Raw genomic sequence first — 23,454 nt, 5'->3', positions numbered from 1 at the left:
GCTATTACCCTCCTGGTAATGAGAGCTGTGTGTTCCTGCTCTGCTGCTCTAATTTGGGGGGAAGGCTGAGATATATAATCTGAACAGATTAAGTTGGAACTTCGCAGTCAGCCTCTTTTCCAACTACAACTAGACAGGAGTGCGCCTGTTTAAATAACAGAAACAAGGTTTATCGTGAATTGACCTGTCTGGTTATATAAGAGCATTGTGCCATTCTCTTTCGTACTCTCGACTGTGTGTCGCACTATGTGCAAAGCTTTCCTCGAGGAGCTCAGTACACTCAGATTGCCCTCCCACCGGCTCTCCTCAGGACACCTGAATCATACAGCTTGTCGGCTAAGCATCCATTGCCACATTTGTTTATCTCAGATGTTTTCCCATTTAGGCCTGTCAGGATATCAGTAAGCAGAATCTCCATCGCTATAAAGGGAGGAGAATGAAGTGCAAAGTGAAAGTCTCATTAAATTTTTAAGCTGCCAAGTGTGAGCAGAATCCCCCTGCCGGGCGGCTCCCAGCTACCTTGAGAGCCACTGAAGGAAGAGGAGTTAAACAGGGAGAATAAAAAGGCACTACAGAGATTTGAACCAAAGCGAAAGTCTGCATCTTTATTGTCCCATCTCATTGGCCCCTGTCCAAGCTGCATAACCTAATGTGAATGAGAGAGATTAAGCTTCACTTTTTGATAAATTTGAAAAAATAGATTTTCAAACATAGGCATGCATGCATTTGTGATGGAAAGTTAAAAGGCTGACTAGTACTATTAACATATTTGGGCTAGCATACATTTCATTCTCTTGCAAAAATGACAACTAAAAATAAAGCTGATGTAGGTTAAACAAAATTTTTTAGAACTTTAGATTCAAATATGGGTTTTAACTTCTATAACTGTACGTTTTCGCATCTGAGCCAACCCTGCTCACAACTGTAACAGGTGGCACATGTCAAAGAATATTTTGTTTTTAATTACATTTTCTATTTTGTGTTTAACGTTTTACAGTGAACATGCATTTCTAAGCACTACATGAAAAATAAATACCGCAGACTGTTTTAATGCAGACTGTATTGTCAGTGAAAGTGGCCTTTTGACAGAACATCTGGCTTCATTCTGCATTCACGCTGCTCATTCGTCACAGCTTAAGAAACAATTTTATATTCAAGAAGTCACAACTACAAATGAAAAATTAATTTTAGCACAATGGTTTCTTCAGGAACGCAGCAGTATAGCATCTACTGTTCATCTGGAAACTAATTTTCCTCCGTCAGCTTCAGAGTTGGAAAATTGGATATGTATCCACAGGTAGAGATCATGTTGAGAACAGGTGGGATGTGATGATTTCCCTTCAAAGGAGATGATAATTGTAAAAAAGCATTTTAAAGTGAGAAAAAAAAACAAGGATACAGAGCTCTCAGTGGGAGCATGTTTACACAAGTATATCAGAGGCAGCTGAGCACCAGTAAGTATAGCTATTAGTTATATTTCTTCTCTTTGACCACTCAGAGGAATAAAACATATTTGCAGTTTTAACCAGACTGCATTTTGTCCGCTCCATTACCTCACAGTTTACGCAGGGCAGCTGCTTCTCACACTGTGGGTCTGTTGGGGCAGGAGGTCTATCCACAATTAAAATAACCCAAACTCACTGAATTTTCAACTAATCTTCAAGCTGTTTGGTTTGTTGCAAATGTCAGATGTGTACATATGACACAGGATACTTATTTATTGTTAGGTTTTCAAAACAGTTAATCTTTTGGTTAATTCCCCCTTCTTTTTACATCAATTTCCGACTGAAGTTCTCACCCATTAATTCTTGTATCGGGGAATCCCATTCAGATGTTTTTAAGCTTTCTTTTTCTTTTCTTCACTCACAATCATCCAGTTCTCTCTTCTAAACAATTCGTAACTCATTTGTTTTCCTTTGTTGTGTGCTTATCCTTCCATCATCCCGCCAACTCAGCTGACGGAATGTAGTAAAAAAAAATCAGTGTCGCTCTACGGACCTGACCCGCATCCCCTCCTGTCTCTTCGTAATTCTGTCCCTGGACTTACTTGCTACATGGCCCTGCTGAATCCAAGCAAATTGCTCTACAGCTCTTGCATTTAAATGTTTAATTGAGCCACTCATACCCAGAACAGAGGCTCTGCGACTGTGATCATCCGATAGCTGAAGAGGGCCAGAGGATGGCGTGCATGGAATGGAGCGGCATTTATGCCAACCTGCTGATGCTATGGGATTCTTACATTTTAGCCAGAATAAGTTGTTATTATTGTTTATATTGGTACGCAATTCTCATTTGGTGTCCATCATAAAAGCACATAGATGAATACACAAAAGAATGCAAAGGTGTGTATTCTCACAAATGCAAGTATATTTACTGTATATATGCAGTGACCTCAATTCATGCACACACACACTCCTCATGTGTGCACATACTTAATGCAGATTTCCTCCATCCCTTCCAACTCAGACATACATAGAATACATACAAAATGCTCATTTCCCTCTACATGAATAACACAAATGTATTCTGCTCAAGTCCTCCGAGCTGGAAAATAAGATCAGTCAGGGAGCCTTTGACCCTGGTCTGCGGCTGTACGAGTATGTGACAGTGAGGGGAGCATTATGGAAAGGGTGTGCGTGTATGCATGCAAATGTGCCACTCATGGGGCACCTCTGTTTGTACTTGTTTATGTGTGCACACACACTAATTCATGTGCGTGTGTGCACCGTCATAAACTCAAAGAAGTCAGTGTTCTCAAATTTTTGGATTGGCAGTAGATCTATCAAACTGCCACAGTTAGTTGCAGGGTTAGTAATCACTGCACTCTCACGCCAAGCTTTGTTTGTTGTTATCTGTTTGACTCAGGCCAATCGGCCACATCTTTAGTGTGACAGCAGATGTAGTATGCACACATTAAACAGCTCAGCTCAGTTTGTTTCAGTTCATGAGAACATTTAAATGAGGCCTTGATAAGCAGGAGTAAGGCAATTGTTTTATAGTCTGCAAGACAATTGGGTCCTTAAGAAGTTCAGGGTTTTTAAATTGGTTTCATTTACCTTTTGATTTATTATTTATGTTGTCTTTTAATTCACCCAAAAGTATGGTTGAGGAAAGGTTATTTTGTTAATTTATTCCATCTCTCTATGCATGTGCATTAAGTTATTTTATAGGTGTGACTCAGCTACTCATTTGGGTGACACTGAACACACAGGATCTATGGTCACTGGTCTTTTTCCAGGATTTTTGCTACATTAAAGGAGCTTTTGCTCTGAAAATCAGTCCTGCTGAGGCATAATAGTCCACCGGTGGTCTGCTAATCTCAGTGAGGCAGGCACACTGTGCCCTCTCTTCTTGCAGCCACAGGATATGAGATGCTGATCAGATTTCTATAATCAATTTAACAGAGCAGGAGGTATAAATCCTGTCCATTCACTCATTTTCCTTCTGCCTCTCTGTCCTCTTATTCTCTGTCTCAACCACCCACCCCTCCTTTCAGCACTCTGCTTATAGTTAGATGAATAATTCAGCAGCCAATGTGGTGAAAGGTGGAGTAAACAAGTCTATTCCCTAATATCCCGAGAGGCTGCCAAAGAGAGACGAGTGAGGGCAGAGAGCTTGCAGAGATAGTCGGATGGCGCAACACAAAAGGAGGGTTATCTATGGAGAATGGACATCCGAAGAGTTTCCTTGTGACCTGCAGTCATTTGCACTTAGATTGACTCAGAAGTTGTGCAGAAATGGGACAGTTGGCTTCCAGTGGTTCCCACAGCTCTCCCCTCTTGAACTGCACATCGGCAACCATTAATATAGATATCATACAGCGAAACACAACACCTGTGGCATGGGAGCACAAGAGTTCAGGATCTTTGCCTCTCTGAGACGAGAATTCTTGAATCAAAAACCAGGATAAAAGCAGAGTACCCTTCAGGCTACTGTACAATACAACATGTGACTTTCTGTCCTCTGTCCAAATGCCATGGAGAGTAACTCCATTCAGGCTTGGAGTGCAGACTAAGTAGCTTTGATTTTGACACCATCAGGTATACAGGGACCGTGCGTATACACTAACCACATACAAATGAGAAGTTTTTTGAGCTCACGGTAAATCCAATGCAGAGAGAATTTAGAGGATGCAGTGTGGGTACATAATGAACAAATGTAATCTCACACTGCAAGCAGAACTACTGTCTGATGACTCATCCAAAATTAAATCATTACTCTCAAGAGTTTTATCTAAAAATTAGATTAGGATTAGGATATTAGAAGTACCCTGCTAATAATAGAGACAGAAAGGTATTTCCGGTCCTGTCTGTTTTCCAAGCTGGGATAATAATGAGGATGGCTGCGCTTTCTGTAAGTTGATTAAAACCCTGAGGTTGGAGGTGAATCCAGAGCACAAACTTTACAGTTGGCAGTTTTAAATCCAGATATGAACTGCACTTAACTATTGTGAGTTGCAGGCTATGTGTGTCTGCTTTGTGTGCTACTGTATAAACACTTTGGGGAATTTGTATTTCACTGTGATGTTGGATTTGATAGAGAAAGCTGTACTCACTGGCATGGTCTGGCTGCCGTGCAGGGCACCAATTGCGGACTGAGCCTCAGTGTGTGTGGAGAACTTAACAAAGGCGCAACCTGAAAGAAAGAATAGAAGCACATCGCATGAATACAAGAACATGCAGAAAAAGCATACATGCACACACGCATAGTATATACTGTATATATATATATATATATATATATATGAAGGTATTCAACTGTGTGAGAATCTAAGACAATATTAATGAAGGATGTTGAATTATATTTGACACCACAGAAATCATTGTGTAGTCAAAAGCTCTCGTTGCACAGCAGGCTGCCCCACTCCAGGCGTTAGGCAGGCAGACAAGCAGGCAGAAGCTGCAGGCTAAAGATTGCACTGATGAAGCAGAAAAGCATGCTATTTAGCACCACATGCCTGTCTGTGCATATTAACTACTAGACAAAGTGACTAAACTCAAACAGAGAACCACGGAAGAACAATCTATTGTTCCCGTAAAGGGAAGTTCTGATCGATATTTGAGGATTTGAAGAAGACTGTCCAAACACCAGAAACCACAGAACTAATGCTTTTTGGTGTGATTGCTGTGAGGACTTTAAATGTTTAATAGCTTTTGTGGGATCAAAGTTTACCATCCAACACTATCGTCTCATTACTAGAAGTATGCCCTCTTTAACATAATGATTCATTAGTATGTTGTTGCTAAGTGTCATCCTCTAAATCTCCATAAAAGCACAAATTGTACATTTATTGACAACATAAGTGGAATTATTATCTATAATTTTAATTATGTTGCCATGTTATCCATTATATGCATTTACAGTCTTATTCTGTTTTTTTAGTTTTTTTTATCAGGATGTATGGTGTAGGTCGGGACCAATGGAAAACATGGCCATCTATTACAAAACTAATTCTCACATATTATCAGTGACACATGTGTGCAGTTAATAGCACCATGAAAAAATTGAGAAAAGAAAAATGTTGCTTTTAATCCAAAATCGGCATGTGCTGCACTCACGGCTGGATTCAGCGTATTGGTGGGTGGAGTTGTGGAGTAAAAGTCTGTTTCCAAAACTTCTAGCATGTCACTTTGTTGTTGACAGGTGGGAGGCTTCCGGTTTGTATGCAGTGTATGTTGAAAACAAGGGAGATGTGTCTGTGCTGTGCTAAAGAAAAAGTGCTAACACTGCCATTGAGAAGGAGAGGAGATCGTTGCATGAGTCAGTTTTTGCTGAAAAGTGCAGCAGAAAGGCGGGGTGTTTTCAGACAGTGGTCCTGTTGAGACAGGAAGCTACACCGTAAAGTTTTCTCATACAGCTCAAGGAATTTAGACACACACAGCATCAACTGTTCCTCTGTTTTGCTTTCTGTGCCTGTACAAATGCCTCGTGCCTATTGTCTGCGTGTGCGCTCTTGTCTTTGCACAGCACAAGCCATCAAAATAGGTTTCAGGGCAAAATGTATTTGATGCCTTTGTTCTGAAAGGGCTGTAGGAACCTAAATTGACCAAACCCAACTCCTGAATCCTATGCACAGAAACATGTGAGGAGTGAATCTACCCGTTGCCATGAAACAGCAGCCATTGACCCACCATGTCCTCTTGCGATTATACCCCATGTCACCTAATTTCATATTATGGTTCTTTTCTTTTATTCAGTCTTTCATGCTTCATTCTTCTTATCATCTATCCAGCTTGACCCAGTCACCCTGCCATTCTTCCTCTGTTAATGGGCCTACCCCTGTGGACACCAGCCGATCAAGATGCCCATTCAGCTGTCAAACCACTGCCCCCTATTGAGGTATGGATTGAAAAGACACAGAGCTCCCAATGACCTGTACAAGGTCTTTTCTACAGTAGTGCACACTATATACTGTTATAATTAGGCTTTTAACTCATAATATACTCTGCAAGTGATGCACTGGCTGCACCATGCTGAAATAAACCAAAGGTTCTTATTAATTTGAACTGTGCAAGTTACAGCATATAATTATATGCAAAACAACGGTTTGCTCTGTTGGTATTCATTAAATTTCATAAACATCTTTAGAAATAGTACAGAAAAGCAAAAGAAAGATTAATCTAATAGCAATGCTTGGAGTGTAATATTTCAAGCCTTGGCAGTTGACTCAGATAAGTACAAATATATTGCAGAGCCACAAAGAGGAATGCTACTTCCCTTGGCTGTCCCCATTCTCACAGTGGGGACACTTGAATTGTTTTGACATCCATCTTTTTCATCTCCTCCTCCAACCCACTGCGGAGTCAGAGCTCTTTGACTTCAAACCCCCTTAGATATAATTCCTCAACAATTTCTAAAAGCAGTGGTCAGGGAATAGACTGCAGAAACATGAAAAAAAAAAACTGTAATATCCTGTAATATATTTGACACGTTGATCCTGAACGCAGCTCATTGGAACAAGTCGTTGGTGTTGGAGTCGGATCAGTTCTTTATGGTATTTGGTGACCTCACCCCAGTGCACTATGGGATATGTGTTGCGGGAAGATATGCGCTTGCCGAAGAGTTGCTGTAATGACTGCCAACGTTGTTAATAAAAGTTATAACTTTGTACGTCTGGACCCTTTTGTGCCTACCAGCAATGATTTACAACACAAAGCAAGACAGTCGCTTCAGTGTCATATAAACTCGATATCGCCAAAAGTTTTCATAATATTAAAAAAGAATGCACTGTGCACTTTACAGACAGTGTTAGGGAAACAGAGATATTGTAAAGGACAGCAATACATCCCTATTAAAACTGAAAGCTGACACTGACGGAATTACTTTTATGATGTATATGCTGAGATTTCAGTGAAAAAATAATTTTATCAAACTTCAAGTAAATTTTTAATCATTGATATATTTGTTGTGATTACCAACTGATAAAAAAGGGTGCAGTGTGGCTATGGAGAGATTGTATTTGTGATCTGGCCTTTGGATTTTTTTGTAGATGATCCTTCAATCTAACAAAAAATATTTTTGGACTGCTATTAAAATCCACAAATGCCTGCATTTTAGAATGAAAGAGTACAACGTTGTAAAAACAACAATAACGCACAGGTTAACTCTACAGGAAAAAGACAAACTAACTGAAATCATGTTCTGAAAAACTGTGGTTCTTAAACTGAGCTGTCGAAATGTCAGAAAATTTTATTTCAAATAACATTTGAAATAAAATTTTTGAAGCCTTTATTGGATTGAGAATACAATTTGAATACAATGAAGACAACATCGCAAAATGAGTCAACAATGCTTTTCAATTAATTTAACCGAAAATGTTTATTTTATTACAAGAGAAACACCTGATGGAAAATCACACTGAACTTGTCAGATTAAATAATTCTTTCACATTAAGGGTAGAATGGGGGAGTGCAAAAATAGTGCAAACATTTTTTGGTGTAACATTGCCCAGAATGTCCATTATTTATAGTCACACCATCATTAAAGGAGCATCAGAGCATCCAGAGAAATATCTGTACAAAAGAAATAAGGCTATGCATAAGACATGAAATCGCCTCAGGCATTCAGGCAAAACTACATTAAAGACAGACATCATTGTATCGTGGAAATCCCTGTATGAGCTCAGGGACATTTCTGATAACTATTGTGAAAGAACACTCTTAATTGTTCTATCCAAAAAGGCAAGTTAAAACTCTACCACACAAAGAAAAAGTTCAGTTTGAACTAATTTAAAATGAACTTAAAAGAGCTTGAGGACATTGCATCCTACAGGCCAAGAAGGAGAAGAAATCTCCAGGTTGTTCATCTATGATGACATGGAGGTTTGCTAATGCATGCAGCCTGGGTAACTTGAGAATGTCTCCATCATAGAAGGCCTTGCTTATTTGAGCAAGAAAATGTCCAAACCGCATTATGAAAATATGACAACAGTATGGCTACATGCTAAATTTCTCTTTCAAAACTACAACGGATGATCTTATTGGTAACAAACACTTACAGAGTGCTGTTAAAAGAAGAGATGATTTAACGCAATGGTAAACATGGGAGCTCTTACAATATATTGTTGGCCTCATAATCAAAACAGGCATCTTTTTTATCTTCAAAAAGTACAATTTCTCAATTTCATCCTTTTATAAGTTTGTTTTCTTTCGTACTGTTGGCTGACTCGTTTGTACATATCTTTAAGTGATCTGCATATCCTTGCATTCTGTTTGGAATTACATTTTACACGGCCATTTTACCAACCCTTATGGGCTGCTTTTTTGCTTCTTATAGTTTGAAGAAAAAAAAAAGAGCAAAGCTGTATTTTGTCACGACTGGCGGTTGTCTTGCACATCAAACAGCATGGTGCTTAAATATTCCTAATTACATGAACATGCAACCTGACCTATATCTGATGCAAATGTCACGTATAATTTATACAGCCATGCCGATGTAGACACGCACACAAACCATCAATTCTCTGTCAGTGACCTAAATAATGCAGACAGCTGAATCATGGCTCCTACCTTTGCTGTTTCCGTCTGGACCTCTTAGGACTGTGCACTCCTCGATGACTCCATAGGGCTCGAAGAGGCGGTAAACATCCTCCTCGGTCTGTTGTTTGTTCAGCATCCCAACAAACAACTTCCTGTCTTCTAGAACAAAAAAGAGACAAAAGGTTACATTGTAACTGACCTCAATTATAAAGCTAATTTAGGAGCAGGCTGATAATGTTAGACATTGTCATTACAGTGGCAGAATTCCTTATTTCAAACTGTTTTCGCACAGAAGCAAATATATATGGTATGTTTGCAAGTACAGTGGAGTAACGACAGAATTTATTCGATGAAGGTTGGGCTTGAGTAATATTCTTTTACTTATTTTCCAGCACTGACAAATCTGTTGTACAACTAGGCTAAGTCCTATATGAGCACATGTGCCGTAGCTGCAAGGGGTAAGTGTGTGGTCAGAGAGTGGAATAAAGAAAGAAAAGAAAGGAGAGAAACGATAGACTAATGAAGCGGATTCGTACACACACACACAGACTCGAGACAATGAGCGAGTCTTTGGTCGTTTAAAAGCACGAGGGGCTCCAGGCGGCTCCAACCTCCTACACACCAAACTGCACTGGCTGGAGACTGAAGTTCTTTTCTTCTTTTACTCACTGCCTCTGCTCCCCCATTTGTTCATCTATCTCTTCCTTCTCTCTTTCCTGCTTTCCTTTTTCTCTCGCTGATTCTTCATTTTCAATATCACTCTTTTTCAACTGCCGTCCTTCCTCTCTTTATCTCTCTTCCACCCTACTAATTGCTGCTGATCCAGTGTTTTTTTGTGTAGCCGGAGAAATATTTCAGCGTGCTCTTCAGTGAACAATAGCGTGTCTCTCCAGCGAGCACAGAGGGCTGAGAGACATGCCATGAATAACGCTGACTTTTCAATAGATACCCTGTATGCTATTGAGTCCTGTTAAATGCTGTGGGATCTGATCTTTACCTTGACCTGACACACTGTGTTTACTGATGTTCTCTGGCACTGTATGATTAATGTTACAGTGCAGAGTGTCTCTGCTGGCAGCAGAAGCATTAAAACCTTCCCTTTATACGGATTATTTCTCCAACTGTGACCCGTGAAGTCACTGTGCACAGACTGACTGAGAGACAGGACTAACAACCACTGCTGTGAAGAGGCGGAGAGCAGCATAACTCTCAGCCAGAAGTGTTGCCCAGTGTCACGGTGACCCGTGATGACTACACACTGTGTTGTGATGTTGTCTTTCCTTGACCCAAACCCAAGCTTCTGGCAGCGAGCATGGCAGAGAGTGTATACAGACATGGCATCCAGCTTGGGTTTCACCACTCAGCACCATCAGTGATGCACCTTTAAAATAATAACCCATGTCAGAGCGTTGTCTAGGGAGGGGCGTCCCTAGTGCTGACTCCTTATTGCAAGTGGCAGGATCAGAGGCTATGTATCAAAATGGAAGTGATGCAATGTGACGTCTGTCAGGGTGGATTGGAGAGCATTTATCTGCAAAAAAAGGAAAGCCCTGAACTGGAAAATGAAAGGCCAAAATGGTCCTTCCTTTTGCTTGAGGGAGAATATAAATTCTGAGGTTGGATCGGGTAGATGAGTCAAGGATGGGGAGGGGATGTTGAAGGGGTGGGGTGGGGGGCTGCAAAGACTTTCCCCTGAAATATCACCAGAGTGCATCTCACGTATAATCCTGTACAAAGCCAGAGAGGCACATGAAGAGTCACTTACAGTATGTTCATATACCCTTTCGACTTCTTTCTGTCATGACTTTGGTTGCAACATCCCTCTTCAAGTGGGTAATAGGGTTATGACAAGTACTAAATTAGGGGTCATGCCCTTTATCAGTTTCATGACGCACACTTTGACAATCATACTATATCAAACTAACTGCTCCCGTGCAGTATGTCTTCAAAAAACCTGCAGCACCCATCCAGCAGCTTAAAGATAGCAAACTAACAAGCCACCTCCTCAATGGAATATTCAACAATGAAAGGATCATTGGTCACTATATATCACATACCTGTGTAATATTGCTTCCACTGAGCTACACAAAAGCCTCAAAGACTGGAGTCATGTTGAGCCTGTTCTCAATTTGCATTATGTTCGAGAGAGATACTAATCTGTAACACACACACAGGAGGTGACTGCTATTTCCGAAAGGTGTCGCATTGTGTGCATTTCATTTTTAAAATGTTTAGCAGGAGCTCTGTGGCTGAGGGAGAGGTGGCGTACATGTTCTGGAACATAAATCAGCTTTGAAAGTAAGCGAACAACGCATGAAAACAGATCATCTACAAGATCTGTTCCACCATCTAGGACTATGCTCTGGCAGCTCTCAGCTAAAACGCTCCATTGGGAATTCAGCTCTTGTGTTCATCGCCAATAGAAACATTATCTCATTTATCTACAACCCTCTAGCACAAGCAGCATGCAAACGGACACAAGCAGAGTGCAAAATACCTACAGTCATTTACACATATCTGACAGGGGAAGGAAAAAAGGAGTGAATGGAGGACAAAAGGAGGGTGGAACAAAATTACAAGCAGCAATCAGAAACTAGGATACCCTCGCTACTCTGATGCAGAGGATTAGAGATAACGGCTCTCCCACTATGACCACACACACAATATACACAAGTGTCTGCCCCTATGTTAACTATCTTGTAACAACATTGTATTGACTTTTTTCTCAGAAATCTGCTTGCATACTGCTTCTATTGCCAGCTTCTATTCATCAGTCACAGCTGCACAACAGCCTCCATTTATTTATTTTTTAATCTGGTTTCAGTTCTGCTGCTGCTAAGTGCTCAACTGCTGCTAGCTACAGTTGTTACTGCTAAATGCCTTAGTCACTTTTGCCTTATAAGAAACACACCGCAAATAATCCTTCAAACTGTATGTTTGCTCTTCTACAGCAATATGATATTGGTCTAAATTACATGCAGCCGTGCATCACAGTTGTATGTAATGGCTGTCATAGACCTTGATAATTATGACTTTAAAAGGAGAATTTTAGAATACTAAAAGTATTTAGAGAGCATCCTTATTTTTTAGCACAAGATTGGTTCATATACTGCTATAGACCGTTTAAGAAAACAGCCAACATACCATGATCTGTATATCTGTGTCTCCCTCCCAAATAATCTCAGAGCAGGGGTCAGTTTTGTAAAGGCCAAATGTTCCTTTACTGCAGACATAGCAGAAGCTGTGCCTCTTCTTCACTGTTGCTGTCAGTATCATGTTTCTTTACTTATGGTGCAAATGACTCACTTGGGTAGTGTCTGTATCCATCCATGCCAAAAAAAACCTGAGAGGTAATCAGGTTGGTGCATATGTGCATGGTTTTTCATGATGTTTGAAATGTACAAAACAAAACCATACATATGCAGAGCTCTATATATTTCTGGTGAAAATAATGTTTCCACTACGCAGTTTTATGATGAAACAACAGTTTTGTGCATCTGCTCCCTGGACTTGCTGGACAGTGCTGAGCTGAGTTCAGTTTTTGCAGAGCACTCATCCTTTATATGCAGTATGATTTCAATTTGATTTTCACTGAATAAAATGCAGCCTTTCATAGGATGCTACTTTGAACTTTCCATTCAGCCAAAGAGATGGCACGAAGAATGTTTTTGCCTGGATATATTTGTCAAACTCAGCTCCACTCAACTTTATTTATATAGCACTTATAAAATGCAAGTGCAACCCAAAGCACTTTACAAAGCAAAAGCAAAACTTAAGAGAAACAAGCATGGAAATAAAACACACAGCCCTAACATAGAGCTCTGACACGTGCAAATGTGGAAACATTTAGACATTAGTCATGGCAAATACTACTTTGGATATTGACACTTTTCTTAATATATATATGTACATATGTTTGAATTTCCCTCGGAATTAATAAATTATCTATCATCTATCTATCTATCTATCTATCTATCTATCTATCTATCTATCTATCTATCTATCTATCTATCTATCTATCTATCTATCTATCTATCTATCTATCTATCTATCTATCTATCTATCTATCTATCTATCTATCTATCTATCTATCTATCTATCTATATATCTATCATATTTTTTTCTGCTACCTTCAGGTAGCCTCTTACTATTCTTCAATAGTAAGTGGCTTCTGCATGAAGGATTACCACAAATAACATTGCAAGAGTTATTTTTAAGTCTGCTTTTCTTATAACAAAGCCTAGTCAACACGAACACTATCTCAATTTAGGGTGACTCGGTTCTGCAGTCTTTAAGAAGAATCATTTATAATTATATCACATAAACTATTCAGGGGTCCAGTAACAGCCACCTTCACTGCAACAATTGTACAGCATACTGGCATTAATATGCATTTACAGCTGATGCTGGCAGGGTTACTATATGCAAAATATACATACATCACTGGTGTTCTGAAATTCACCCCTACCCCCATCATATTTAATTAACTAAACAGATGCTTGTTTAGAACAAATGCATTAGAAATGAAACTCCAACTTAATTAACTGGTAGTGTGCTGATGATTATACATGGTGAGGATTTCCAGTTCTTGTTAAAGCTTTTCTAATCAATATAAGCTCTTCTGTGTAAGTTAGTACTCACATTAAAGCAGTAGCATCAATTCTTCTTGCTGTAATCTGAACACTACAGTGCATGCATTGCAAACAAAACCACTGTACCTCTTCCCTACTTTTGTTAAAGTATGTTTATCTCTGATGAAAGTCTGAAGGATCTCCCGCTCACACAGCGCACAGACACCATCTGCACCACAGTCCACTGTGCTGGACTTATTACACTGTGCTCTACGATTCCACTGGAGGCTGCAGGGGATTCTGACAGCAAACTGAGTCTTACCAAATGGAGAATGGGGAAGAGTAGTAGTTTTTGGAGCAAGAGAACAAAGACAGAAAGAGAGAATAAGGGGGAGCAGATTTAAAGAATGAGCAAGAGAGTGGAGGAGAGACTGAGAGAGTGAATATGTGGGAGAGTGAGAATGATGTGCCTGTACTGTAAGTTTCTGGGCAAACAGTCCTGCAGTCCTTGATAAGGCAGGATGGATGAAAGAGCTATGCCACCAGAGTTGGTAAATCATTGTCAGAGGTTTGGAGAATGAAGGAAGGGCAGAACACTGAGAATGAGTATGAGCCTTGGGGGGGTGGAGGGTTGAAGGAAAGCATACCAACTGCTTTGGATGCTCTCTGTTTTTCAGATTGCTCTTCTCTGTAGGCTTCTTTCTCAATTTTTGCAACAGCAAGGGAGAGAGAATGGAGGGAAAGGAGAGGGATATTGTGATAGAGGGGGGTGTGTGCTATAGAGAAAAAGTACTTGTCGGAAGGATGGGGAGGTTGCTATGACAACTACTTATACAGCGGGCTGTCAGTCATGTTTCATTGCAGTTTGGAGAGGAGGAGATGAATGAAGGGAGGAGAGGAGTTGGGGAAGGAGGGGCTGGGAGGGGGGTCATTTTTCCATCTGTCTGCTGAGCCGGAGTGCAAATTTGACTGTCAGGCTTGCAGATAAGGACAAATTATGAACAATATTAGCTGGACGATAAAAGGGAACAATAACGAATGGATAAATATATTAAAACCAAATGAGATAGCATCCAGGCAGAAACAGGGGCCCTGTGAAGCCATCCAGGTTTTGCCATTTGGAGGGGAAGATAAGAGCTAGAGAGAGGATGTGAAGGGTAAAGATACACCACATTAGAGTCAGCTACTGAAGCTTACTTCTTTGTTGAAAGAAGGGAAGAAAGAATCAAAATCACTTTAGAGAGGGAAACATTGTGGCTTCCTCTCCCTCCTTCATGAGCCTATTATACTTCTCCAATGAGCAGGATGCCACACAATAACAGTGTCAGCATGTGTTCAAGCAGAAAAAAATGTAGACAGAATGGACTGAAATTAATTAACCCTACGAGATCACAGTGCTTAGCCAGTGGAATTTAATCCAATTTATTACATATAGGGATCTAACTAGGGTTGTGTTTGCATTAATGAGATGGTGTGTTTGAATGTGTGTTCAGTTGTGTTTTGGTGTGCTAAGGACATCCTCTCCGTCTGCAATAGGAGTGGCAGAGACCAACAATGGAGGGAGCTTGAGGTTTGGCATGGCCTTAGGGAGAGAAAACACAGCCAAATTAACTCTTGAATAATGAGCCTTTTATGTACTGCATTATCACCACAGAGAGGATGACACCGTGTTTTGTCATCATGCTGGAGCCACTTCAGAAAGAACCCAGATTTTTAGGTTTCACCAGCTCACCTTCAACTGACCAAGAAAAGTGGGTTGATAGAAATAGTTTGTTTACCATTTCCTCTACCAAATTAGCACCCCTGTGTGCATGCATTGTATCTGCAGCTGTCTTTTGAAGTTTGCATTCTAGCCCACTGAGTTGACAGCACAAACTGTAAAGGCCTACCACGCGCCCGCCTTAATGAGGTAGCTTATTAGTGCCTGTTTCTTTACAACTTCAGAGATGTTGCTTGGAAACAGCATCACAAAGAAAAAATACAAATACTGTAGTTCAAACCCAGTCCTCCCTGATCTGCAATTTCCACACTTCTATAGAAACATATCGGAATGAAATGAGAATGAAAAATGGATTTGACTGTCTGATTATATGTGAATGCTAAACAGACTATGATGCCTGCCCAGGTTGCCCATGACTAGGACTGCATGTCTTCAGTCTATAATTTGATTTTGACATGTCTTCTTTATATCACACCTGCCTCTCACACAGCACCCACGATAGTGACACCGGCTTGATTTCATGTCATTGTTTCATCATTTTGGTAGCTCAGCTGCAATCCATTGAAGGTGCCAAAAAAATTCCATATAGCAGTGGATGCAAGGCCGTATTAGTAACGCTGCCAAAAGAGTGAGTTTCTCCTAAAAGACTTCCCTGGAATGGATTCCAACTTGTTTTTTTTCATATATTCATAAATCCAGCAAATATGTAGCACACTACACCCAAGTATTATATAAACCCACTCTCACATACGGCCAAAGAGAAATAGCAAATATAAACAGTTTCCAAATATAAGCAGCTACATCAACATGGACCCATACAGAAGCACATACAATATGTACAGTTGTTGGCGTTCTGTGTACAAACAAATATACAATTCCAAGAGGCAAAATAGCTTCATCACAGCATCGAGTGAGAGGTTGTGGTTGGTAACATTGCATCACAAGACCTATAACGTGTTAATCAGGCCAAAGAGCTTGAGATCAAACTGTAGTGTGTTAATGAGGGGCAGCCTTGCAGGAAACGAGAGCTTCTGCATACCAACTGTACACATGCACACCACTGAGATGATTCTATCTCGGTGGTGGGGTGGTGGGGTTGGGGGTGGTGGACCCCAATGGTCATGAATTCACTTTTTGCCTCTGGCAGATACAGTGAGGGATATTATACATGACAACTGAAAGATTCACACATGGGTCTACGTGCTCACTCGTCTACACACACATTTGTACGCACATAGACACTCAAAAAATGCGCATGTAGCACACAAGCAGGACCTCCTGTATGTCCCTCGATAGTCTCCAGAGAGGTCCAAAGACTTTATGCATTAGTGATATCTAATGGCCGCTCTGTTCAATGCTGCTGGCTGGGGGATTTCAGCTGCATGCTGGCCCAGCTGGGCGCCTTGAACATATAATCACAGCCTGCGACTTGATTCTCCCTTCTATAAACTGTAAAACCTCTGAGGTGTGTAAGTGTTGCCATGCATGAGTGTTCGGTGTGCTCTGGCTTTCTGTTACAGTTAAAGTCAGATCGTCGTCCAGCTGACGGCTTACACTCCCACCTCAGAACAGAGCAGGGGAGTAGAATGAGAAATTGCTTAAAATATTTTATCTCCACCATATACGTCCTAGAAAATTTACTCTCAATATGAAAACAAACGTGAAATATTACTCACAGCTTTGTGTCAACTTCAGTGCATTACTGCTCTGGTCATAAATCCTGAAACTGCTGCACAACATGCATACGACGCTACTGTACATAAACATTTACAATATAGCAGTGCTATATATATTGCCTGCCTTCATAATGCTATTTGAAGGGTATTTTGGCATCTGTTAGGTTATCTCCCCCACATGTTCCTCTATCCCATTTATTGCTATTCTTCTTTACCATCTAGCCCATGAATGAGATAGAATGAGCCTTTTACCTTTGGCAGCATTTAACACAGCACTAGCCTGTCTCTTAATTATTTTCTCGACGCTCCACTGACACTGATTCATAAAGGTAATGTAAGGCACACCCCCTTGGCAAGCCTTTTCAGCAAACCCCCACCTCCTGTTTTCTACACATAGTTTCTCCTCCATTTCTTCTCTTAGCTTTTTTCATCGCTCAGGCTTTTTTAACTTCATTTATTTATTTTTTTGTTGTGATCTGTTCACCCATATTTTGTGCCAATCTCTGATCTCAATCTTTCCTATTTTTCTCTCAGTACTTTGTGAGTACCATCGTGGTAATACATTAGTGTTCAGAGCTGTTCTAAAATAAAAATAAGAAATCCTGAAGTCCTGACTTGTATAATGCAGTAATTTTACAATTTTGTGACAGTTTCACATATCGATAAACAAAGATATTTTACAATTTGAAAAGCAGACATAGACGTGTAACAGTTTTGTAGCCTGGAAGTAATCCTATGATTTCTTTTTATCCTTTATCGTGAAACTGCTATGTTTTGCACCGCTAACCAGTGCTACTTCATATTCTGGTGTGAGACTACACAGCCCATGCAGACAGATAATGCTGTAGTCGTAGGGCTGCTCAATTACCATGTACAGTAAAACAAGAGAGAAAGCCAAAACATATATTTTGAGAAAAAAAAGTGTGAGAGAGAGAAAGCGAAATGAAATGGAGGAGGCTTAGGAGATATAGAGCGAGGGGCCATGCCCAGCACCAGCTCAAGAGAGAGTGAGGATGTACCAGAATACTGGCTATCTCTCTGAAGCTTTGTCTGCAAGAGCAACTGAGCTGGCAGATGACTCTGCTGCACATGGACAAAAGAGGCTTACAGGCCACCCTACTTGTCAGCTTTCCCCCCAACCAGAAGTGTGAGAGCTGTAGGGGAATATAGGGTGCACTTGAACACACCTGGCTAGACCTTGGTGAAAGTGGATTCAGATTTGTTCTATACGTATGTTACATCAGCCGGCAGCTTTAGTTTGCATGAACTCCGACTCAAGGGAGAGAATTTCTTTACTCTAAAAGAAATGCAGTGTTAACAGTTATGAGATAGGGAGTGGAATGATGTATGAGGTAAAACCGCAAATGTAAAAATAAATACATAAGCCCTAAAGCACGTCAGTGTATATTTACCCATTTCCATATTATTAGTTGGAGTTGGATTTTTGATTGGAGGCAAGATACTAAACTTAGAATTTCTCCACTTTTTCTTCCGTGAGCTTTTTGTATGCACGGCCTCTGTAGTGCTGATGTGACTGCAGGGGGAGAGCCTAACCCTGTCAGTCACACTGACAGCCAAGCTGTCTAATCTGCTCTCTGTTGGTGATGGTGCACTTTAATTAGGCTAGAAGGTCAATCAGCACCTTTTCAGAGGATGTGATTGTACTGAAAGCTTATCATAATCCAGGATAGGCATAGTGTTTTAGGGGCCTACGGCAAGCATATGTATGAGGCTCCCTTACACTCTACTTTCATTTTTATCATCCCTGCTTGTCTGAATAATCACATCATATTAAATGGTATATTTTTACTGAGTTCTGCACAAGTAAACTAATGAACTGCTGCAGGTTTTCACCACATCTCCTGTACAGTGTTGAGAAAAACAAATGTGCATGACTACTGAGGGTACTGGTATACAGTGCCAACACTGAAATGTAGGTTTCGACCTGCTTGCTGCTAAAAATAGCAGTGCTAGTCATATCTTTTATTATCGACATGGGAAGAAAAGGTTACAAGTTTGCCAGCAGTACCAATATTATAAGGGAAAAATGTGCTGCAATCATCATTAGGTAGAATGCCACCGAGTGAGCCAACATCATGTATTCTCGGAGCAGGCTGATCTTTTCTAGCACAAATGTGAGAATAATTCACTGAAGAGAAAAATAGCATGCAGCTATCATAACATAACATAACAATGTCCTTGTTTTCCTCCTCTTTTTTGTATTTTCTCAGCCCTGCTTGGATAAATGCATTTTAATTTTGTTGTACAAACTGTTATGAGTTGCTCCAGCATTAAATCAAATCAAATTAGCTCTCCTTGTCTGTGCATACTGTCATAACCCAGAAATGTAGACAATTGAGTTCAGAAGGTTCATTGACATTTCTAAAGTATGCTCTTTGCGGCATGTTTTTGGAGGGCAAGAGGGTGCATAGACATACGTACACAAATAAAGACAGTGGCGATTTCATATGAGTTTGCTGGAAGAACGGCCTCAAAATTTCTCTGTCTCACAAACACTCACAGGACTTTACTGTATCTCTTTGTCTCCCAATCTGCTTGTTTTAATTTCTAAGACATTTCTTTGATATCTGATAAAGTAAACATCTATACAGTAAGGGAATAATTGGGTGTAGGGTTGATCAATTAAGAGGGAGTTTGTTACACTTTTGCGTCACTGTTTTTTGAGAAAGAGGAAAGTTCAACTGGGCAGCAAGATGTCCAGCAGCAGGGGCAAAAGTGGAGGAGGACCCTCATGGGATACCAAGGGTTGGCGCTGAGCCCTCTGGAGGTGTCCTGCCTATCAACAAAACACCAATGAAGATGGAGGCGCACCAGATTACCCTGATGAAATCATATTCTCATTGTAATGTACCTGCACTGGTTGACTGTGGTTTAGTTGCTTTTCCTCCTCTGAGTCTAGGCTGGGGTGGGCAGGCTGTGGATACTCCTCCCTGGGCGGAGTTTGGTTTCTAGCTCTCCAGCTGTTGCACCTGTTGCTCATCAGCCTCATCACTGAGCAGCTCTTAAGGACCAGCTTGTGCAGCCACTCTCTGCCAGATTGTCTGCTCTTATAGCGTGGTAATCAGTCTGCTTCATGACTCTCTTTTAAGTAGTGATTTCCCTTGTTTTAACATTTGCTTTCCTATGTTTTCCAGTCCTTTCTTGCTGGTCAAGAAATGGTTCACTTACCTGTGCTTTCTACCAGCATTCTTCATTCAAGTCTGCTCCAGTAGAAGATTCCTTGTGGACTATTTACTCTTTCTGCTCTCCTTCCTGCCCAACCGCCTGTGACTTGAGCGCCCACCAAGGGCAACCAGTGGCTCACCTTGAAGCACCTTTGTCATTCACAACTAAGACTCAGTCCCTGTGGCTGGACAATTTCTTGGAATTCAATGTTTCCCACACTTTTAACAGTCTGTGTTCGGTCTTGTTTAAGGGTGGACATTCCATTGCCTCCTCTGGCCGTGACACCCATTTAAGAGATAAGACACCAGGCAATTGCTAATCATTTTTGGAGATTTTGAACAACAAGTCGTATGAGCTCCACATACCTTAGATTTATTCGTCCTATTTATTGACATAGCTCCTCATCCAGTGTACATATGTATTGATGTGGTATGCGTTAATATGGATTTCAAGCCTTCACTCTCTGTTGATAAAACCACTGAACTGTAGAGCAACCATAGTTTTTCATTTTCCATGCAGAAAGTCTAATCACAAAAAAATGAAATGATAGATATGAGGTGATGCAAAATTTTCAACCCGTCAAGCTTATACTTTGTGGCATTAAACTGTAAACGGTGTGACTTCTTTCTTTCATCAGCTTAGACTAACTATCAGGCTCATGGCCTTTTCCTCTAGCTCTCTATCTCTTCTTAGCGCTCACTTTCTTTCACTGACAAACCTAACAGTAAGCATTTTAATTCCCCCTGACCTTTACTGATCCCACTCAGGCAGTTGTGCCCATTGCTCAGGGCCAAAACAATATTAAATTTAAATTTCAGCTCAGAATAATTTAGGATCATCCTATCTGTGCTCAGAGTCTCAACTAACATAGTTTTGGTGCTGCCAGCTATTTAAATGGACTTTCTGAACAAGCTCTCTTCCTGTATTTCCTGCTTGCCTATGGGACTGTGGGATCGTATTCAGTATGAAGTGACCATGTGAGAAGGAGGACAACAGGGGGAATGAGTGAGCATAGCATCCCCAATATTCACAAGTAAGCACACAAGCTCATGGAGAGAACAAACTCACACTGACACACAAATGTGTTCCAGCTCCAGTGCACTGAGGACCAGAGGGCTCCGTGTTCAAGGCTGAGAAATGCCATGTCAGCACGTACCATGTGGAAGTTTAGAGGAAAAAGGCAGCTTGTGATGAAAAATGCATGGAGGGGAGAGGGTGACAGTGGCTCCACGTTCACAGTTGTCTACTTGGAAGCTCCTGTGGATCTTTATCCAGTTGCCTGAAATGACAGTGCTGTTTTCCTGACTGACCACGAAAACAGACGGCAGACACAAAATACAAAAGTGAGATCCGTCCAAACTAATGTGGTATTTGAAAGTTTTTCAGTCCTTTAAAGTCCAACTCCGGCAGTTATTAATCCCTTTAAAAACTCATCATTGATCCAAGATGCCTCGGTGCTGACTCTTCACCTTTCCAGTCGTTTAGAGAATAGGAATCTATGAATATGCTAATTGTCCCCGCCCACATCTCGCCTCCCAGCAGCTGACACTGGCCTTCCCCATTTACTCTGACTCTGTTTACTCTATGCTCTGTTTAACATTTCTTATATTGGGGCAATTCAGGCGTAAATGCTTGTGCAACAGAGTAATTCTTAGGAAGAGGAAGCTAATTTATACATGATGACATGCAAGAAGTATCAGAATGGTAATGTATTCATATTATGTGGCTTGCAACAGTGCTAGAAAGGCACTGCTTGCTGGCCAAGAGCTGTAGCATACAATGCCTTGTCTCAGCGGTGGGCAAACCTCTCAGCTCCCAGTCACCTAGTTCAAGAGTTCCTGGTCAAGAGTTTGGCTTAGAGGTCCCATCTCATTTGGCTGCCAGCTATGCTGGCAGAAAGTTCCCGGCATTGTGCTCTGGAGAATTCCTGACTTGCTTGATCAAGAGTTAGGAACTAAGGAGCTAGCTCTCGGGCAAAAAAACCTTGATCTCCAGAGCTGTTGGGATCCCTCAGCTAGGAATTACTCATTCAATCAAAATTGCTTAGCTAGCTTGGCTAGCTTGGGGCCCTCTCATTCGCCTGTTTCTGAGTGCTTGGCCAACTAGTTGGTTAAGAAGGCTGTCTTCTTAATCAGTACTGGACTCCCGTGGCTTACTCAGCTGGGCGAAGGCCTCTCTTGCTTATCATTGTTTCTACTGTCCTCTCCACTTATTTTGTGCTAACCTCTCATGCTCCTAGCTCCATGTTTCATAGGCTCATTGTGGGGAAAATTAACTGTACAGCCCCACACCCCCAATTATTTAGGTTCTATTGCTGAAAATAGTCTACATAGAACGTACAGGCTGTTTGACCTTACCTTTCTAAGGAGTGTTGTACTCCTTAGAAAAGGTAGATTAAAAGCACAAATCCTCAGCCAGAGCACTAATGACAGATTTGCCTTGTAACACAAAAAAACACCTTATAGACATGCTAATTGGGTTAAGCACTTGATTTCTAGAGGAGGGTGACATCAGAAATTAGATTCAGGTGTTTTCAACCAGTGGGATGAGTGAGTGCCCTATTTTACTGACAGAGAAGGGTTCTATCAGTCTGGACGCCTGAACGTCACATGTTGGCAGAAACTAAGTGTTTCTGAGAAGCTGAGAAAGAAAGCTTTTCATCAAGCTGGAAAAGGTCACAAAAATTATCTCTGCAGAGTTTGGACATCAATGATTCATAGTCAGACAGACTGTCCAGATGGAAGAAACTTAAGAGCACAGTTACCCTCCCCAGAGTGATCAACATGCAAAGATCACTCCAAGAACAAAGTTTTTAATAGTCATCAAGGTCTCAAAGGAACCCAGGCTAACTTCTAAGCAACTGAAGGCTTATTTCACATTGGCTGGTGTGAATGTTCATGAGTCCGCATGTTACATGTTACAAACATGAATGGCAGAAATTTTAGAAGCCAGAAGAATGTAGATTACAAACCCAGTGCGAATAGAAAAAAATCCCTAAATATTATGGCAAACATTGCTATTGATGCATTGTAGTTACAGCTAATAAAATGGCTGTAAAACTAGTTTATACAGCTTTTTCTTCACATCAGTTTTCTATATCTGATTTATCCTACCCAGGTTCCAAACAAGACTTGAAACGGAAAACTTCCTGCTGTGAGACAGCAGACAACAGCATGAAATATTGCACCATGCCTTCCCTAGATTTATAAATCAGGCTCAAACACTGAATCCATCTAACTTTTCCAAGTGTGTGCTGGACAATTATCTTTGAGCAACATGAACTTATTTTAAAAGAAGAAGAAAACAGAAACAAACCATAAGAA

General features: G+C 40.8%; 1 protein-coding gene across 5 annotated transcripts in view; it reads right to left on the bottom strand.

Moving 5' to 3' along the window:
• celf5a (cugbp, Elav-like family member 5a) overlaps positions 1–23,454 on the bottom strand; it is a 181,036-nt gene that overhangs the window by 28,222 nt on the left and 129,360 nt on the right. For all 5 annotated transcript variants that reach the window (XM_072389750.1, XM_072389752.1, XM_072389751.1 and 2 more), the window contains exons 4-5: positions 9,009–9,137; positions 4,556–4,635 (exon numbers count right to left, since the gene is read on the bottom strand). In XM_072389750.1, the coding sequence (XP_072245851.1) occupies positions 4,556–4,635; positions 9,009–9,137 (209 nt within the window). The remainder of the gene's footprint in view (positions 1–4,555; positions 4,636–9,008; positions 9,138–23,454) is intronic.

This window comes from Leuresthes tenuis, unplaced genomic scaffold (genome assembly GCF_036924035.1).
Source record: "Leuresthes tenuis unplaced genomic scaffold, fLeuTen1.0.hap1 SCAF_7, whole genome shotgun sequence".
Lineage (NCBI taxonomy): Eukaryota > Metazoa > Chordata > Actinopteri > Atheriniformes > Atherinopsidae > Leuresthes > Leuresthes tenuis.
Note: the sequence above shows the minus strand (reverse complement) of the source record. Positions and strands in the feature narration are given on the sequence as shown.